Source organism: Numenius arquata, chromosome 1, assembly GCF_964106895.1.
Source record: "Numenius arquata chromosome 1, bNumArq3.hap1.1, whole genome shotgun sequence".
NCBI classification, from domain to species: Eukaryota; Metazoa; Chordata; class Aves; order Charadriiformes; family Scolopacidae; genus Numenius; species Numenius arquata.
Window position 1 is genome coordinate 3,272,942 of NC_133576.1, and position 19,780 is coordinate 3,292,721.

A 19,780-nucleotide genomic window follows, 5' to 3' on the forward strand; every position below is an offset into this window, starting at 1 on the left:
GCTGGTTTATTTTAACCACATTGCTTAGGTCTGTTTCATTGAACTGCATCTTATGCAAAATGTAGCTCCTTACCTAGTAGCTTACACTCTCTGCAATTTCCATACAAAAAATTTTGGCTTATTTACTTACATGTGTCACAGCAGGTATTGCCAATTTTTGCAATTCTGCCCTAAAACAATAAACAAAGAACACTTCTATTTTGGCGCAAGTAATACACGTTTGTTCTGCTGGAAGAATACAGAAGGATGTTTAACACAGGGTATTAGGCAAGAAAATTGTATTTCTATATTGCACAAAAATATAATCTACATTATTAATTATCTCTTATCCATTTTAGGGTTTTGAACTTGTGTTATATTTGTTGATAAATGATAGGAAATAATTTACTATATTATCAAGTTCCACAACCTGAAAGTACCGCTTTCACCTTATATTAGGAGTTTTCAAAGTAAAGATGTTGAATACAAATAAATTTCTGGGAACCAGAGGGATAAAACCAATAACATTCAAGTCTTAAGGCTTTTTAAGAAAGGAAGTTAACCAGTCCCTCTTGATTTTTTTAGCAATATAGATAAAAGCATGCCTATTTCACAACAGCTGAAAATATACAGGCAAATCATCATAAAATATCACGTCAAATAAGTCTTAACAGCCAAAAATTTAATTTCACTTGTTTCATTACTACCATGTAGAAAATAATTCTGAAAAATATACGTATGGTGGAAAATTACTGAAAACCCATAGAGGAAAAAAAGACCCGGAGAAATATTTATACTGCAGGGTGATGCCATTGTTGCTCTACACACCTGAACTTACATGAAAAAGTTTTGAGGCATTTTTAATTAAAAAACCTAAAACCTAAACTTTCCATCTGTAACTAAATGAAACTATTAATTTTATAGCTGAAAAAGTTGTGGGTTTGTGGTGGGTTGTTTTTTTTTTTTGATGGGAGGAGAATAAATGCAATTTGGGAAGTTCCAGTTAAAAAGTAAACTACCCTTCACTGATTTTCAATGAAGATCTTTAGAATATGGGTATGTATTAATAACCCTAAGTCTGTAACATAATCCAGTATTTTTCTAAATTTTTGGTTGTATAACAAAACTGTGTGTGCTGTACTGATTTCACGAAGTGAGAAATGCACTGTAGAAGCTTTATTCTTCCCGCATTATGCATATAAAATCCTCCATTTGCTTGATGTGTATGTAGAGAGGGGTTTGGGCACAAGATTTGCTAAAGGTTTCCTGCTTCCTGTTGTGCCCAAGAAAACAGGGACAGGTGGATGTAAACACCTGTGTGATGCTAGATGAGCAAAAGCAGGACCCCAGGTGTTACCTCCCAACCCGCCCTCTGTTCCTCAGTGTATGGCTAACCTCAAATCACAGGAAAGATGGGTGGACATGTTGAGTGGGGTTTTTATTATACCATTACACTGAACAACTGCAAATGTAGGAAGTCTGAGCTCTTCCTACAGCATTGTGAACATACCTTTCCCTAACTTCATATGAGGGTAGAGAAAAAAAAAAAAAAAAAGTCTTAGCGTTTCATGTGTGATATTCATATGAAAAAGGGGACAGACCTGACCGTGTTCTCAGTTTGTGTAATTATCCACACAGTTTTGCTCTGGATACCAAACTGAAAATATTATTAGAACAACCATTTTCTTATGTTTGCTGCTTCGTATGGAACAGAACTACTGCAAGCTCAGCATATCCCCTGCAGTATGGTTCCACATAAAACCAGCATGTATTTTAAAATAAAGAAAACTTACTTTTTTTCTGAATTTCAAATAAAGTTCAAATTCAGTTTAGCCAAGATGCTGGGAGAGGGTTGGGTTTTTTCCACCCTAATACACATAAGGTCCTTATATACAGAACCATAAACATGACAGAGTCTATGTTTAACCTGGAAACAGGACACATGTCACTACTTACTCCTTCAGCCAAACACCGTCTGGAATCAAATGGAGGACAGCCAGTGATTCTCCTTTCCCAGATAAATTCCCCTTTCTCATTTACTTTACAGGAGTGACTGTCACAGCCATCCTGAAGTGATTCATTTGGCTGTAAAGAATTAAAGGCTGTTAGCTTTACACAGAAACAACATGGGACGGTTTAGTTTTCAGGATGCTATACAACCTGGCTATTCCTTTACTGATATTTCAATTAATGTACCATGGTGGTGAAGTTTATAAAACCTGGAAATCTTTAATAAACAGAGTTATTTATCAACCAGAATCACAGAATCACAGAATCACAGAGGTTGGAAGGGACCTTTTAAGATCATCTAGTCCAACCAATGAAAAAAAAAAAAAAAAAAAAAAACAAAACAAAAACAAAAACCACCACACACGCAACCCACACACACACCACCACACCACCCAACACTAATCCATATTCCCAAGCACTATGTCAACTCCTCTCTTGAATACCTCCAGGGATGGTGCCTCAACCACCTCCCTGGGCAGCCCATTCCAATGCCTGATAACCCTTTCAGTAAAGAAATATTTCCTGATATCTAACCTGAACTTCCCCTGGCGCAACTTGAGGCCATTGCCTCTTGTCCTATCATCTGTAACTTGGGAGAAGAGACCGACCCCCGCCTCTCTACAGCCTCCTTTCAGGTACTTGTAGAGAGCAATAAGGTCTCCCCTCAGTCTCCTCTTCCCCAGACTGAACAACCCCAGCTCCCTCAGCCTCTCTTCGTAAGACTTGTGCTCCAGACCCCTCACCAGCTTCGTTGCCCTTCTCTGGACCTGCTCCAGCACCTCAATGTCTTTCCTGTGGTAGGGGGCCCAAAACTGGACGCAGTACTCGAGGTGGGGTCTCACCAGTGCCGAGTACAGGGGGACGATCACCTCTCGGGTCCTACTCACTACACTGTTCTTGATACAGGCCAGGATGCTGTTGGCCTTTTTGGCCACCTGGGCACACTGCTGGCTCATGTTCAGCCCACAGTCGACCAACACCCCCAGGTCCTTTTCTGCCAGGCAGCTCTCCAGCCATTCTTCCCCAAGCCTGTAGCGCTGCCTGGGGTTGCTGTGACCCAAGTGCAGGACCCGGCACTTGGCCTTATTGAACCTCATCCCGTTGGTCTCAGCCCATCGATCCAGCCTGTCTAGATCCCTCTGCAAAGCCTCTCTACCCTCCAGCAGATCAACACTCCCACCCAGCTTGGTGTCGTCTGCAAATTTGCTGAGGGTGCTTTCGATCCCCTCGTCCAGATCATTGATAAAGATGTTGAAGAGAACCGGCCCCAGTACCGAGCCCTGTGGGACACCACTCGTGACCGGTCGCCAACTGGACTTCATTCCATTCACCACCACTCTCTGGGCCCGGCCCTCCAGCCAGTTTTTAACCCAGCGGAGAGTATACCCATCTAAGCCATGAGCATCCAGTTTCTCCAGCAGGATACTGTGGGACACTGTATCAAAGGCCTTGCTAAAGTCTAGGTAGATGACATCCACAGCCTTTCCTTCATCCACCAAGCGAGTCACTTTGTCATAGAAGGAGATCAGGTTTGTCAAGCAGGACCTGCCCCTTGTGAACCCATGCTGGCTGGGCCTGATCACCTGGGCATCCTTCATGTGTTGCATAATAGCACTCAGGATGATCTGTTCCATCACCTTCCCAGGCACCGAGGTCAGACTGACAGGCCTGTAGTTCCCTGGATCATCCTTCCGACCCTTCTTGTGGATGGGCGTCACATTTGCTAGGCGCCAGTCGGCTGGGACCTCCCCAGTTTGCCACGACTGTTGGTAGATGATGGAAAGTGGCTCTGCAAGCACTTCTGCCAGCTCCCTCAGAACCCTCGGGTGAATCCCATCTGGGCCCATAGACTTGTTTATGTCGAGGTTATGGAGCAAGTCCCTCACCATCTCCCTTAGAATTACGGGGGCTTCGTCCTGCTCCCCGCCCCTAACTGCTAGCTCAGGGGTCTGGGTACTCGGGGGACACCCTACTCCACTGCTAAAGACCGAGGCAAAGAAGGCATTCAGTACCTCAGCCTTCTCCTCATCCTTTGTCACTATGTTACCTTCCATATCCAGGAGAGAGTGGAGGTTCTCCCGAGTCCTCCTCTTGCTATTAATATATTTATAGAAATTCTTTTTATTGTTTTTAACATCCAGGGCCAGGTTCAGTTCTAGCTGAGCTTTGGCCTTTCTAATCTTTTCCCTGCATAACTTTTCCCTGCATAACACTGCATAACCAAGTTACCATCTTCTGTTTACTTCCATAGCCATATTGATTACAGCTTAGTCAAGACTACCTAAACCTGACCTTTTTGGGTAGGCAACTACTGGAAAGAGTCCAGCAAAGGGCAACGAGGATGATTCAAGGATTGGAGCATCTCCCTTATGAAGAAAGGCTGAGAGAGCTTGGACTCTTTAGCCTGGAGAAGAGAAGGCTGAGGGGAGACCTTATCAATGCTTATAAGTATCTAAAGGGTGGGGTGAAGGAGGATGGAGCCGGACTCTTTTCAGTGGTTGCCAGTGACAGGACGAGGGGCAACAGGCACAAGCTGGAACATGGGAAGTTCCATTCAAATATGAGGAAGAACTTTCCGGTGAGGGTGCCAGAGCCCTGGAACAGGCTGCCCAGGGAGGGTGTGGAGTCCCCTTCTCTGGAGATTTTCAAGACCCGCCTGGATGCAGTCCTGAGTAACATGCTCTGACATGCTCTGGGCAATCCTGCTTCAGCAGGGGAGTTGGACTAGATGATTTTTATGGTCCCTTCCAACTCTAAAAATTCAGTGAAATTCAGTGAAATTTTTCAGCTCTTAATAGAGAAGAAATTTCCATTAACTCAAAAGAGAAACTGTTTGAAGTGAGAAACTTGGGAGTTTGGCTATGACTTGTCCTTTAAAAAAATATACATGAATAATTAACTCCTGGCTGAATTGGGAGCTTCTTTTAAAAAGTACATATAACCACCACCACACCTCCACACAGAATCATAAAATCATTTTGGTTGGAAAAGACCTTTAAGATCATTGAGTCCAACTGTAAACATAACACTGCCAAGTCTGCCTTTATGTCCCTGAGGGCCAGGTCTACACTTCTTTTAAATATCTCCAGGGATGGTGACTCAACCACTTCCCTGGGCAGCCTGTTCCAATGCTTGATAACCCTTTCAGTGAAGAAATTTTTCCTAATATCAAATCTAAACCTCCCCTGGTGTGCCTTGATGCCATTTCCACTTGTCCTATCACCTGTTACTTGGGAGAAGTGACAGACCTCCACCTGGCTACAACCTCCTTTCAGGTAGTTGTAGAGTGATAAAGTCTCCCCTCAGCCTCCTTTTCTCCAGACTAAACAGCCTCAGTTCCCTCATCCCCTTCTTTTAAGGCTTGTTCTCTAGCTTCATTGTTCTTCCCATACTCTCCCCATCTAAAACTTAGTTCAGGAACAGAATAAAAGAAAATGTTATACGCTCTTTCTTGTGACCAACTAATGGGTTTTAACCAGAAAAATATCCTGTCCTGTTTAAGAACCTATCATGCTGGAGAAATTTTTCAAAATTCACATTCTTAACTTAAATTCTCCATTTCTAATTCCAAAATGAGGTTTTTAATTTCCTCTAAGTAGTTGTTTGAGCTCATATTCCAGTTAAAGTTCCTTGACAATATTCATGCTTGCAGGTACATCTAGAATGTTCCTCTGTAATATTGCACTGTGGTATGAAGTCTCCATTTTTTAATTTACAAACAACGACAACAACAAAAATTTTACTGAGAAACCATTCTGAGATACAAAAGAAAAGTCACTAGGAATACCATGTCTGCCTAACCGAAAAGGAGGAAAAAAAAGTATTTTCTTTGGGTTCACCAGAAGTCTATGTTACATTTACATTTACTCATAAATAAAAGAAAAAGTGCTTAAAACTTACCTGAAGATATTTAAGCCTTCCATCTCTCAGCCTGATGGCACATGAAGTTGGCACACATTTTCCACAGCAAGAGCCAGGGATTTCCTGCCTTCTGTAATTCTAGAAAGTAAAGGACATTTTTCTGAGTTGGTTTTCTTTTGAGCATGCTTTCTACACTTATTTGTAGAGGTGTTTTGTTTTTTTTTTTTAATTAATGGACAAAGTGATAACCACCAAAATGCTTTTTTATACACTAGGACTAGACCAGCTTAATCTAACTAGTTGCATATTTTGGGGTTTTTTTTGCTTTATAAAGGCTGGCATTTATCATTGTACTGATTTATTATACAATAGGGAGATAAGTTTATTTCCAAGTACAAAGCCTCCTGTGACCACTAAATTCGACATTCTTTGACTGTAACAGTTGCAAGGTCAGATTCACTAAACAACACATAACAGTAGCAGAGGGTAAGAAACTTATTAAAATGTTTTGAGTGGCATACGGTTCACGTCTGTGGTGTACAGGAGCTTCTCTGTAAAGCTAATGAATACTACACAGCGCAACTTGGAAAAGTAGTTTGAAATGCTGTAACTAGGAGAAAAGGGCAAAACAACCAGTGAGTAGTGGACAGGGAAAGGGGGGAAAAAGGCTAAGTGGAAAATTTGGACTATGGAATTAAAAAGAAAATGACCTGATTAAACAAGAAAATAAAAAAAGCAGCAGAGAAGGTATATGATACAATAAGATGAAAAAGGAGAGAAAAAGAAAGAAAAGAGGAATAATGGAGACCCACAAATGACACAGGAAGGAAAAAATAGTGGCAAGGAAAGGAGACAGGATACAGGAGACGGGAGTTGGACTAGATGATATTTATGGTCCCTTCCAACTCTAAAAATTCAGTGAAATTCAGTGAGACTGAGCAGCACTAGATGGAAAGGAAAAAAGGTACAGAGTGGATAAAAAGAAAAAAAAGACGAAAAAAAAAACCCCAAAACCAAACCAGAAAGGAACAGAGTTAACACATGAAGTGTCCCAAAGTAATGTCTCCAGCTGCTACACATAACCAACAGCTGCTTATGATGAGCTGAACATTTTTAAGACAACAAACACTTTCTGGTTGAGTGAAGGCATGCATGTTATCCATATGTTTTTTATAGAAAAAGAATTTTGGGCGGGTGGGGGGTTTACTATTAAATCATTGGAAGAAAACATAGTTCATTGTTATTTAGGTGAACTTGCTCTACTAGCAAAACCGTAAGCACCTAAAAAGTAGGTCATAAAATGCCCCTGATGAGCAGGATATGCTGCAGTTGGCTGCACTTCAATTACCGGTGCATTTACTTTCACAGCTTCGGCATCCAGTAGAAAGCAGGTGCTCCTGAGCGAGTATATACTCTTAACCCATTATTTTATCCACTATGAAGGAATTGCTATTAATCTGGGTATACAATGAAATCAATGACTCTGAGACAGGAAAGATCCCAAGTATGTGCGTGAATCCCATCGGCCTTAGAGGGATGAAGACATTCTGTGTCTTATTTGATATGTTTTTCCCCTCAAGCTCCAAAGATTCATTACAATGGCTACAAAGGGATACGTAGGCCTAGAACTGCAACCTCCCTTGGGGAGCTGCACATCTCCTAAACACGAATTCATAGCTTAATAAGCCCAACTGGAAATTGCCCTTCCTTCAGGGTTTTTTGTTTAGTCTGTATTTTTGGGTCAGGTGGGGGAAAGGAGCTGTTTGGGAATTGTGTGGGTGGTGAAAGGAGCAAAAGAGGAACGTTTCCCTGGGTTTTTTTTACCATGTATTGTATTGATTCCTCTACCTTTAATTTCTACAGCTGGTTTCTTGCTTTGAAAGGCAAGAATTGATGTTTGTGTATTTTTGTGTGGGAACATCCATATGCACACATGTTTCTGGCCACGGATTCATTCTAGTGTATCTGGGTTTTTTTCATTGACCTGCCAGGTTATATTTTGTGGAAGTGAGAATGATGCTCAGCACTGAGCTTGGCCATTTATTTTCCTTTCAGAAGCCTGTGGATATAATCATACCTTACAGAAGGGGTGACATTAGGGTCCAGAACACCAAAAGTATTCCAGGTTCTCCCTTTTGTCACAGGCTACATCCGTACCATCAAATAAAGGGGGTCAAGGCTAGTTTTCTGGCCCTGCAGACAAGTGGATCATGTGTATGTCTAAACTGCATTCTCCCTACAAAACAGGCTGGCTTTGGGTTGTCCTAACCACTGACCTGTGCACGTTATTTGGAAGTTTGCTAGTTAGAATGGGCCAACTGGGACACTGCTGACAATTCCTCAAGATAAGTGGTTGCAGGACATAATTTGAGCCTGCAGTCTTGCTCTGTTCAGTGCAGATGAAACCACAGAAACTTGGCTTACTACATTGTCCTTTCTGGTTCTACTTAGGGATTGAAAACTGGACTCATCCAAAACTCCGCCTGTCCGTTTTGCAAGGACCCTTCAACGTATGCCTCTCCAGGATATCAGCCAGGATCCCACACGATCATGTTAGAGATGCAACGTTTTGGTGCAACAGCCACTGCTTGCACAGACCCTGGGTTTGGGTTGACCCGTTGGGCTCCATCCATTATCCAGAGAATGGCAGAAGAGGATGGGGCATTTAAGCCATTTTCTGTGAAACTTAGCTGCTGGTCTGTGCTCTTCAGACAGGGGGGAGATTAAGCCAACCTCTGCAATGGGCTTAGGTCTACTTCTACCTGAGGTATTGGTGCTAAGAGACAAAACTACATGATTAAGCAGAACTCGTCGGGCACTCCAGCCACACTGTTGTTCAGGGGAGTAAAAATGGGAGTTATTTTCATCTGGCTTTCCCAGCCAAGCTCATTCCTTGTTGATGATGGCAGCAAAGCAGCAGCAGACTTCAAAAAGGCCAGTTGAACTGATGGGGACAATCATCTCAAATCACCTAAAGCATGGTTGGGAACCAGAAAAAAATATTATTGAGCTCAGCTGTTAAATTCAGAATAGCAATAGGAAAGCCCCGAAACATGGAGATCTGGCTGAGCTGCAATCCCTGGAGGGTCAGATAATACTGTAGGAAAGACGACAGCAGTTCCTGTCGCCAATGGTTTGCCAAACCTTATTTTGCCGTAAAGGTGAGTAGTCTAAAATACACAATAAAAACGTGCCTGTGAACCTGAGTACTGTGAAAAGTTACCTTTGCTACACTGTGAATTAATATCACATTTGGTGCACAATCTAATTCAGGTAAAGAAGAACACAGGGATACGACTTCTCAGAAAAACTTCAAGAAAGGCAACAGGTCCCATAGTTGCACAGAACATAAACTGGTATATACAATGAAGAACATGACCTTCTCATCAGACACATTCTTAACCAGAACATCCAGATCACTTGCACTTACTGCTGGGCATGGTTCACAGCTTAATTTTGTACATTTCAGAGTATATCTCTGAGAAGATGTTGACTGGAGGGAGCAGACACATGTTGTGCATTGATCCACCATCAGGCGTCTCCATGGCTGAAACATTAGAAACAGTTTGCAAGTCAGTGACTGTATCTTCAACAAAGCACATAAATGAGCAATTTTATCCAGGTTAAGTTTCTTCCATTAAATCTTGCTTTGCAATTCTTTGCAAGAGAAAATGGAAAACTGATGGGCCCATTTTCCAGAGACCCAAATTTTTGCATTTGTAATTCCAAAACGAGCAGCGTAGAATGAAGCCATTTTTCAAGTAAGCTCTCTAGAATCCCTTCATCTGTGAAATGACATTGGCATTTCTTATTTTGTTCTCTTTGAAAGAGATGAGGAAGATTTTGTCATGACCTATCTTGACCATGTGTTGGGTGGTTGCTACCAGTTCATTTTTCATGAGTATAATGAACTGGTTTACCAACAAGTTTTTATTCTTGAGCCATTGCAACCCACAGATCATGGGCAGAAAGTAATTGTCATTGCTCTTGTAATAACACTGGTTAGAATCTCTAGAGGCCTAAAAGTGAAAAATTGAGAAAGTAGAAAGAAAAAAACCAAAACCAAACAAACCAGAAACAGAATTACTGAGTGAAGAACTGGACTTGACCATAGTTACAAGCAAATCAGTGGCTGAACTGGCACACAATTGAAATTCCCTGAGCTCTTCCCCAGCACCTTGTTTTCTGAATCCCATTACCTTTTCAAAGCAAACAAAAACGGCATTTTAAATGCACAGAGAAAAATGCCACATTATTAATAGGAAACAAAAGGATGTGGAGTTAGTAATTGGATTCTTAGTGCTGAAAGGAATTCTAAATACAAAGTCTTCCTGCTTTCCAAGCACACAGCCTTTCATTTCAACCTCAAAATATAAGACCACTATGGCTGAAAGGAAAAAATGGAGGAACCTATTAAAGACTTCCACAAAGAACTTCTAAAACATAATAAAGTAAACAGACACTGAATATCACTACATTATAAAAGATTTGAGTAGTGCTTCAAGTGTCAATGGAATTTCACTACCAGCTTCATTTGGAACAGGAATTTCTCTTGCTACATACTGTGTATATCTTCAAATTCCATTTTTTCTTGTTACACACTGAATAAACACTCATGGAACCAATGGAGCAAAACCAAGAAGTTGGCCAGAGTAACACCGTAAAGGTACCAGGTTTGTGGGTAGCTCAGAGCTAATACTCTGACATATCCACTGAAGGACAAATGTTCTGATTAAAGAATTTTAATTGCATTCTTACTGTGCACCCCAGCACAACGAAAGTCCTAATGCCTCAGTGGTTTTCTATAAAGCACCAGCAATGACTTTTTTCTTGGTTTGTGGCGGTCTATAAAAAAGATCCTCCACAAACAACATGATGGGGTGGTAATACCTATGAGGAGATGCCTTGTCTTTTAACAACCCAGCTTGAGACCTCGGTGCAGAGCCCTTCAGCTTTCTTGGTTTAATCTTTCGTAGCGAATATCAGGTCATTAATCCAGAGGGTTAGAAGACCTCAATGGATGCAGGCATGAGGACACATTCATAACATTTTCATATGGGAAAGGGATGAATAGCAAATGTCATATGAAACTCTAAGACTTCTTCTTTACTCTCAACATCGGAAAGCATTCAGACACCAAAGTGATAGTTCGATACAGACTACATGGCCTCACAACAACGTTCAATCCACTGACACTAGTATCGCTCTACTGATTAGCAGCTTCATGCATGCATGTACATACAAAAACCTTGCAAATCTGGGAGATATCCTCATTGTGGTGGCCCATTTCAAAATATATTTGGTTTTGTTCTGTTTATTATCATCATCAGGCCCTCTAAAAGTAAATGCTTATCACAGAATGTCTCAGTAGATCTGGGCTTTCACACTAGGAAGAAAGCATCTTTAAAGCCACAATTGATATTAAAATTGTTATCCTCATTGGATCTTTTAATAGTCCTAACATTCCAATTAAATGCAACAAAGATGCTTGTACTAAAATCAGTTATGAGCAGGAACGTGGGGCTTATTAGAGACATGTTGAAACAAAATCCTCACACACAAGTGACTTGAACTTTTGGGGGAAGGTCTTACCTTGATCCAAAGTTTGCATTACAGCTTAGTTCTATGATATTTAACGTATTTAGGGATCAGCATGCAAATGGCTTTAACAATAGCTTTCTGTGAACAAACATAGCTTAGCGTGACAGAAATGAGTGAATTAATGGATTGATACATCTTGTTCCCTTTATATAATACACCTATCGTGTTTTCTTGGCTAACTTAGAATGAAATGCCAACATCTGCTAACCCAGAGTTACTCAGTGCAACCAAAATAACCTGCATAAAGCCCAAATCTACTCAGATCTCCTTCAAAAATGTCACTCAGTAAAAGCCTGGGAAAACAGATGAGTGATACAGATAATCCTTTTGGTAAATACAGCCACCTGCTTGGAAGTCTGCAGTTAAAGTCCACAGCATTGCTAAGAACAGCGGAGTGAATGCAATACACCAAATTACTGGAATATAATATTGGTAACCAGATACAAGACAAAAATGTAAAGGGATTAAGGACACAGTCAGTTAACAGAACTGCAGTAAAAAATTCAAAACTTGGAACTATTCAGTGAATGAGTTAATGGAGCAAAGTTTTCCCTTGATATAAAATGAAATTTGAATCCTATTCTTAAAGGACCCAGAATAAAGGTTTTGAAATCCAGGAAGTATAAACTTCTGTGGACACCACATCTTCCTTCCTGACTAGAGCTCTGGAACAGTCATTGAAGTACAGAATAGTGTAAGATACAGCTATAGTAACGCCAGCTGCTCAAAACCTTTCAGACATATACCTAATTAGCTTACAATAAGTCATTAAATGAAGCTAATTTAATTGCAAAGAATAGTTCATTCATTTAAGGCAAGTTCTAATACTCACTTAAGACAAGTTTTTTAATTTAATTATCTGATATTTTTTTAAAATCAAAATGGTCGCTTTGTTTAAGAAATCTTCCAAGATTACATCTCAACTTGAATTTCACACTTTCCATCCTGAGAAAATATTTTGGTAACTGCGTTGTTGAATGCTAACTTCAGTAATGCTTGACATTTGCAACGCAAGATCACAGAAGTAATGCAACAGCTGGGGCCTACCTACACCCTCAAAATCTTGCACAGGCAGTATTTGATAAAATGACTAATTGTCAGGAAGAACAATAACACATTTTAAAAGTTGTCTTAAAAAAAAAAAAATAAAACATTTTAAAAACAGCTTTTATTATATAGACAGATAGCAAATAAGAATGGATCAAAATGTAGTATTGCATCAGCTGAAACTCCTTATGAATTCATTCCAAATTGGGAACATAGGATTTTTTTTTCAATGCTGCAGAAGCTGAAATATTTCAAGTCTTCAAAATACAGATACTTCTCATCTTGCCTTCAACATGACATTTTGTTTCAAAATTTGCTTATGCTTTATTTTACAGTATTTTAAAATATTTTAAAATGCTTGAAGATAGAACAAAGACTTTACTTGACAGATCAGATAAACATTTTGTTGGGAGAGAAAAAAAATAGCTGCTCATGAAAGAACACCATGCAGCTGGAAAGATATCTTCTTTTTGCAACCCAGAACATATATATGCATAACTATACAACAGGAGGTGGCAAGAGCTAGCAATTACTATACTGCATGGCACTCTTTAAAAGTATGGTCTTTATAATATGCCCCAACTAGTTATGACAACATACTCTAGAGGAGACAAATAGAGACAGCAACGAGAAAGCAGATTATTTCAGATTTTACCACTTTAAAACCCTTCTTCCAGTGTTCTGAGAAGAAAGGCAGAGTTATTCCTTGGATTTAATTCTACAGGGAAGTAATCCCCCCTGCAGAATGATGGATGCTTGATGACAGGGCTTTAGTTCTAACAAACTGATAAACTTGTGCCTATCAACTATGAAAAAAAAAAATCAAAAGCCACAAAAATAGATGGAGAAAAGTTCTCTCTGCCATACCTCAAAAGTCCAAAGAGATTTTGGTAAACTTACCTCTTAAATAAATGAAAAAGACAGACATTCATTGACAATGCAGGAATACATAGGTTAAAAGTTAGGTTAAATGACTAAAGAGGACCTGTTTCCCTGGGGGATGATGAGAATATTTAGAGCTCTTTGACACCAGAGGTGCTGCCAGAATATGGATTTAGGGAAACAATGGACAATTGACAGAGCTCTCCAAAGAAAAATTCGGCATAAATGAGATCAGATGCTCAACTCCCATCATTCCCACTGTCATGGGCTGGGTTAAACATGTCTTAATCTATCCATTAAATATGCAGTTGAGAAAAAATTTCCTCTGAGGGTATATCAGCAGGGATCTTGAAAGGGGACAGAGGTCAAACAGTGAGGAAGCTCAGCTTTCCTGTCCCTGCTAACAGCCAAGGAGGGATACCCCTCTTTCCACACAGGTGGAGCAAGAGCCTCCATCCTTTTTTAATCTGCTTTATCCTCTAGGTAGAATACGGGAAGTTTTTGCTTCCCCAAAGTGGGCAAGGATCATTTTTGAGATTATCCCTCGCAGATAGTTTCCTGTGTGTTTGGTAGCCTGCAAGTCATTACAGAATGCAGATTACCACAGTTTCTAAGTGCTTTTCTCATCATCTTTTCAAGATAAGGAAACTTTACTGTCCCCACTTTGCAGAGATACTCATTGTCATATAGGAAGTCTGTGGCAGGGTCACCAACTGGACATACACGTGCTGAGCCTGTTGCCACTGCTTTTACCCCAAGGTCTCTCTAGCAGAGATTCTGTCTGAATAAAGACACCCTGGGTGCTTTATGTGTATTCTGGGAAGTTTGTGTTCTTCAAAAGCTCATGTTTATATCTAAATGTCTTATCATCACAGCAAATAAAAGGAATAGTGTCTTACCCCAATAACAGTGCCATTCAAAGGACAACCATTCAGGGGTTCTGAAAAAGAAGATAGTATTCCCTTTAGCATTACCTCTATCATGACATTACCAAGATTTCATATGGTTTTTTGACTTAACAGATTTTCAATTGAGGACATTCAGAGCCAGTTCCACTGTAGAGAGGCATGATTTAGCCCTCTTACTTTATACCTTGAAAGGTAACAATTTGTCAGAGTTATCCTGAATCCCACCCCCAAATATCTCTTGCTGAGTTATTTGTTGTTTTGGTTTTTGCTTTAACAAGTACATAGCACCATATAAATTTTCCCTTCCAGTTCGAGTCTCACACTCTCAGAAGATGCACTTAGGTTTTCTGCAAGCTACAGTGCGTATTTCTCCTCCTCCTCCTCCTTCGTCCTAGGAAACGGCCACAGCCACAATGCTGAGACACACAGAAGACAGCGTGGCTGCACGCAACCTCCCTGTTCATAGGAGGCACCTGGGAGAGCGTTGAACCTTCCTAGGCCAAAAGCACATCAAAACCTCTTTTAAATGCTTAACAACGCAGGCTGGAGCTGTGAAGACATAGCCTGGTATGTCTCTCTGACGCAATGCAAAACGGCTTCAAAGGCAAGTAGTTTAAAGGAGACAGCGGACATCAGTCGGAAAGATGAAGTAGTAGCAGCAGGTGCTATTGTACTCAATGTCTAACTTATCCTGGAGTGCTTCAAGGCAGTACTATACTTGCATAACACACTTTTGAAATTGCTGTTGGCAAACAGGAGGTCAAGACATGAGATGATTCATTCTCGATTCCGCTTGCCGTACACAAAAAACTTACCACATCTGCAAGAAGGACAGCAGTCTATTATTTGGTTACAACGCAGCTCAGTTCCCTCTGGACAGTCGGGCACGTCCATTTGAGAGCAAGAAAGATTCTTTTGCTGCACAAACACCTCGTTGTTCACCTGGACACACTCATTGATAACGCAACGGTTGAAAGGGGATCGCCACTCTGTGCCGACCTGATGGGAAATTGTAAAAGGATTAAATAACAGGCAGCAGTATTTGTGCCACTGGGTAGAGGGAAGACCACCACAGCCAACATGCAGGTTTGCAAAAGCACTTTTACTGCCTTGGGGACAGTCTGTCGCTCAACAGTTCTGCACAAATCCTTATCACGACAATCAGGTTGTAGGACAGTCAGCTGCTTGGTTCGTGGACTACAGGAGTTACAGGAGAATCCTTAAGGTGAAAAATAAAGGGGCAGGTGAAATAACACGTGAAGAAGAAAAAGCACTCTTAGCTGGATTTAAATCTACCTTTATTACCTGGTGGCTGGCTGCACTGCAGCACGCTGTAGCCGAGCTGGCCCTCTTTCTGCTGGAACCTGCTGCAAGTCAGCTCTGCTAAGCCCAAAATAGGTTTTGGCAATAGGCTCCAGACTTGAAAAAAACTTGCAAATGTGGAAGAGACTGGATCCTATTGACAGCCCTACCAATTGTGATCACCCACGGGTCAGATGAGGTGGGAACTTCAAGTGCGGTTATGGGAAGAGGTATCACCACAGGGCAGAAAGAAAATGCTGTCACAGCTCAATGCAGGGAGGAGCTGATCCCTGCTTTGAAGTGTGCCTCCACTGGTAACACCCTCTGAACACACTTCAAGAACTGTGAAGGTGAAGATCAAATGCTCAGTTCCGGTAAATTCAAACATCTTTGCTCAGAAAGTTAGGGAATACTTTTCTCTCATGTGTTAAATACTTAGTTAAGGTCAAAAGAGTTGAAAGAGGACACACACCAAGAAAGACAGAGCAAAGTATAAGGACAACAGAAATCAGGAAGACACTGTGGGATATTAAAATAGGCCTTCTGAAGGCTTGTTTTATGAAGCAGAGAAGAATATTGATCCACATTAAGAAATGCCCTTGGTAAAACCAGGGAAGAAGCAGGCTGAAAAATGATACATTAACATTTTTGTAAAAGACAGCAGCAGACTGCCTTTGTAAAAGAAGCAATTAAGAAGTTGATATTAAATATGTGAACGTGAGACGTAGGAGAGATAGATGAAAATGCAGACAAATTATGAAGAACAAGACATAGGGAAGAAAAGATGGAGAGGTGGTCTGTTACTTTACATATATTTAACTTACTGTTCCTCCCTTTGTTGAATCTAAAGCTCCGCATAGGATTAAGCAATTTAATGCTACTGGGGCAGGCAAAGGCTTGCCAATGGTAGTTGGGTTAGGAACAGAACAAACTGAATAGCCTGAAGAAATTAAAAAGGTGGGCAAGAAAAGAAACAAATATCCACATAGCTTTCCAGAGTATAGGGTATCTGCAGCACATTTTAAATGGCTGTTTTCATGCACTCACTTCCCACTGGGCTCTTTGAATCCTAAGGGAAGAGGCACACTGCTGAAAATAAACTGTTATTTTGAGCAGAAAACAAGTGTGGCCTGGACCACTGCAGCCTGATCTGATATGCAGCAATCATATTTAGCAACCAGAGAATAATTCATGTTTCTATCCTCATTTACTTCCTGGTATTTCAGTGGGTACCAAATAGGATATCCTATTTGAATAGGACTCTGAAATTCAAGCAATCCACTACCCCATCTGCCTGCTATCCATAGAGCAATACAAATTAATTGGGATAATTTAAACAAATAGCCTACAGCCAGAGAAGCATCATGTTCTGTTAACATTCTTTTGAGCAACCGTTTGTGAAATTACTAAGTTTACACAAAACTATTGCTTCCTGAGAGCCCGAAAAGGATGGGGAGGGTTTGCTTGTTAAAACCAAGGAAGTCATACACCCCAAACAACATTGTTTTTCAGCGCTGCTTGATGTATAGAAGAAATAGCTCATATCTTCTTCACCTCCTTGCACGGAACACAAAATAATTCCAGGGCACTTCTGCTAGAAGAGGAAGTGTCCATGCCATCGCCACCTCACCTCATGCAAAAGAGGATCTGCATCACCCCGAGACCAGAATAGCTGCTCCTCACAGGCAGTCTTCTGGCATCTCCCACAACACTCCCCTTCTCGGACGATATATTTGTAACCCTGTAGTAGAAAAGAAAAGGACTGACTGATCCAGGAACAGGAGACAAATGAGAAGATTAGCCCTAAAAGAAAACACTGGGAATAAATGTTAAATGTTAGCAACTTTTTATGGCAAGGGAAGTTTGAAAACAGAACTGTAAGGCCACACGCTGCCATTACAAAACAAATAAGTGGTCCACCCAGCTCAGCATCCTGTTAAATCATTATCTGTCAGAAAAAAAAGAAATTAAAATGCACACAACATTAGGAGCAGAAATTCTTCTCTCATTAGTTCCTGCTTAATGTATCTTTTGAAGACATATTCACTTCAGCTACATGGACTAACCCTAGGTACTATCCTTGCTCAGGTTATGCCAATCAACTAATAGGCCTTGTAAGTGTATCAGCTTCTGTAGTGTGGTATGGAGCACCCCTCTTGGGGTACAGAAAGTGTTGATGGTGCCTAAGAAGGGAAAGGGAGAAAGGGAAAGGGAGAAAGGGAAAGGAATCTGAAATCACCCAGATCTGCTCAAATATGTAATAGCACAAAGATTTGCCACAAGACAGAAAAGAATAATGACATAAACAGGCCGAAATGGAAAGGAAAGAGGTAAAAGAAAAATGCTTTCAGAGGACACCGAGCTATTTCAATAGCATTAAGCAGCAGTCATTTCCAAATGTTTGTTTATCGTATGTGAGCAGGTTCTTTTATGCGCTAGCAAATTGTAAAGAGCAAGTCTTTCCAATAAAATGGCCCTACAGAGGAGTGCAAAAGGAAAAGCAAGTTCACTTTAAAGGGTGACTGTCAGAATTGCCACGCTATTTGGTAGTTTTTGAGAGAAAACTCTATGTGAATGTTAAGCATCCAGTTTAAAAAAAAATCACTATGTCACTTCTGCTTTTAGATACGTCATATATAATTACAAGAATTTTGTAAAAAAAAAAAAAAAATATCTTTTTAAGGTATATAAAATACTATTTTATGAAAGAAAACAATAGGTAAAAATTGTTCTACTGGCATCTTGGACGTTTGTCAGCACTCACGACTCCCCTCCCCAGCCCTGAGAATTCAAGGTTAGGAGTCATTCTGAGCACATTCAGACATCTGACTGCCCTGCGGAAGCAGAGGGAAGAGATCGGTTAGACTTGTAGTCCAGGGACCAGTTTTGACTGATCATTTAATCTTTTCATCTCTTGAAGCAACTAGCCAAATATTCAAACACTGGAGTATCTAAGTGAAAGAAAGTAAGGAGCTTTAGTCTAATTAGAAATAATATATTCTGCATTTCATAGCTAGGCAGCCTCCAAGGGGCAAAACATAACTCTGATTTCAACACAGAGTTGAAGGAAAGATGTTCCGTCAAAGAAAATATTGTTCATGTGAAAAATTTTGATGAAAATAAGCATCACTTTATTTTGGTCAACCTCTGTGAACTGAATTGCTGAAGTATTAACAACTGCTCTCTCCCTTCATGAACTGTCCTTGATTTTCAACATGAAGCACATTAGCAAACCTCAATAATCAGCAGACATTCACATGAAAGTGCGTTTTGTATAATGCCATAAAACATAATACCAGAGTTTGACCTAGTGTTGTGGAAAAAGTTGTGCTGTGGAGCATTTTGTTTTATATGAATTTTATCTGCTCAATATACGTCTGAAGCATCTCCAGTATCGGATACAACATTTCATTTGCATGGCAAACTCAGAGAAGTAAAAATCCATGAGCAGTTTGTGCCCAGAAGCAGCAAAATCCAGCTGCAGGACCCAAATTTCACTGTGTGTTTGAAAGGAACCCTCTAAAGTGCAAACAAAAAGGTGTTTGCTATGCAGGAGACTCCAGGGGTGATTTGCACCCCCCTAAGGGACCGACAAAGATGTTGGGTTTGGACAATTCAACCTGCCTGAGTGGCCCTTTTGGTGACTGGTGCATTCAAAATCTGGGGCCTCTGACTCCTAAGGGGAAGAAACACAAGAGATCAGAGCTCCTGACCTCAGCACCTGCTGAGCTTCTCCTAGCACAGCCCCTGAACCACCATACACTACAAACCTGACTCAGAAGACAAACCTGCAGTCTGCAGCAGTCTATGAGCTCCTCAAAAACAAAAGCATCTACCTGTGCTTGAGGAGTAAGGTGGACAGCAATTCCCGTATTTCACCATCAGAAACCTCACACCATGGAAATTTGGGCCCATAGGAATAAAGAAATCTTTATTTTATGTTTCATTCTAAAGGTGGTAATGTTTTAAGTTACACCTAAGAAAAAGTAACTGTATTGTGCATTTTGAGGTGTTTATTTTTTTTTTTTTTTTATTGTGGAGTTTTTGGGGTTTTTTTCCAGTTAGATGACTTATGTACAAAGAGCATATGTTAGCAGGATTATTCCTGAGCTGCACAATGTATGAACATAAACATCTGACTAGTTTCAGATACTGGGCTGTTGAAGGTTAATGTTGGATTGAACTAGGCA

General features: G+C 40.6%; 1 protein-coding gene across 1 annotated transcript in view; it reads right to left on the minus strand.

Annotated features, from left to right (window-relative positions):
- Positions 1 to 19,780, minus strand: part of VWF (von Willebrand factor) — a 145,593-nt gene that overhangs the window by 3,374 nt on the left and 122,439 nt on the right. The window contains exons 44-50 of the mRNA XM_074168927.1: positions 17,221 to 17,331; positions 15,104 to 15,287; positions 14,280 to 14,320; positions 9,281 to 9,397; positions 5,890 to 5,988; positions 1,936 to 2,064; positions 131 to 170 (exon numbers count right to left, since the gene is read on the minus strand). Coding sequence (XP_074025028.1) covers positions 131 to 170; positions 1,936 to 2,064; positions 5,890 to 5,988; positions 9,281 to 9,397; positions 14,280 to 14,320; positions 15,104 to 15,287; positions 17,221 to 17,331 — 721 coding nt within the window. The remainder of the gene's footprint in view (positions 1 to 130; positions 171 to 1,935; positions 2,065 to 5,889; positions 5,989 to 9,280; positions 9,398 to 14,279; positions 14,321 to 15,103; positions 15,288 to 17,220; positions 17,332 to 19,780) is intronic.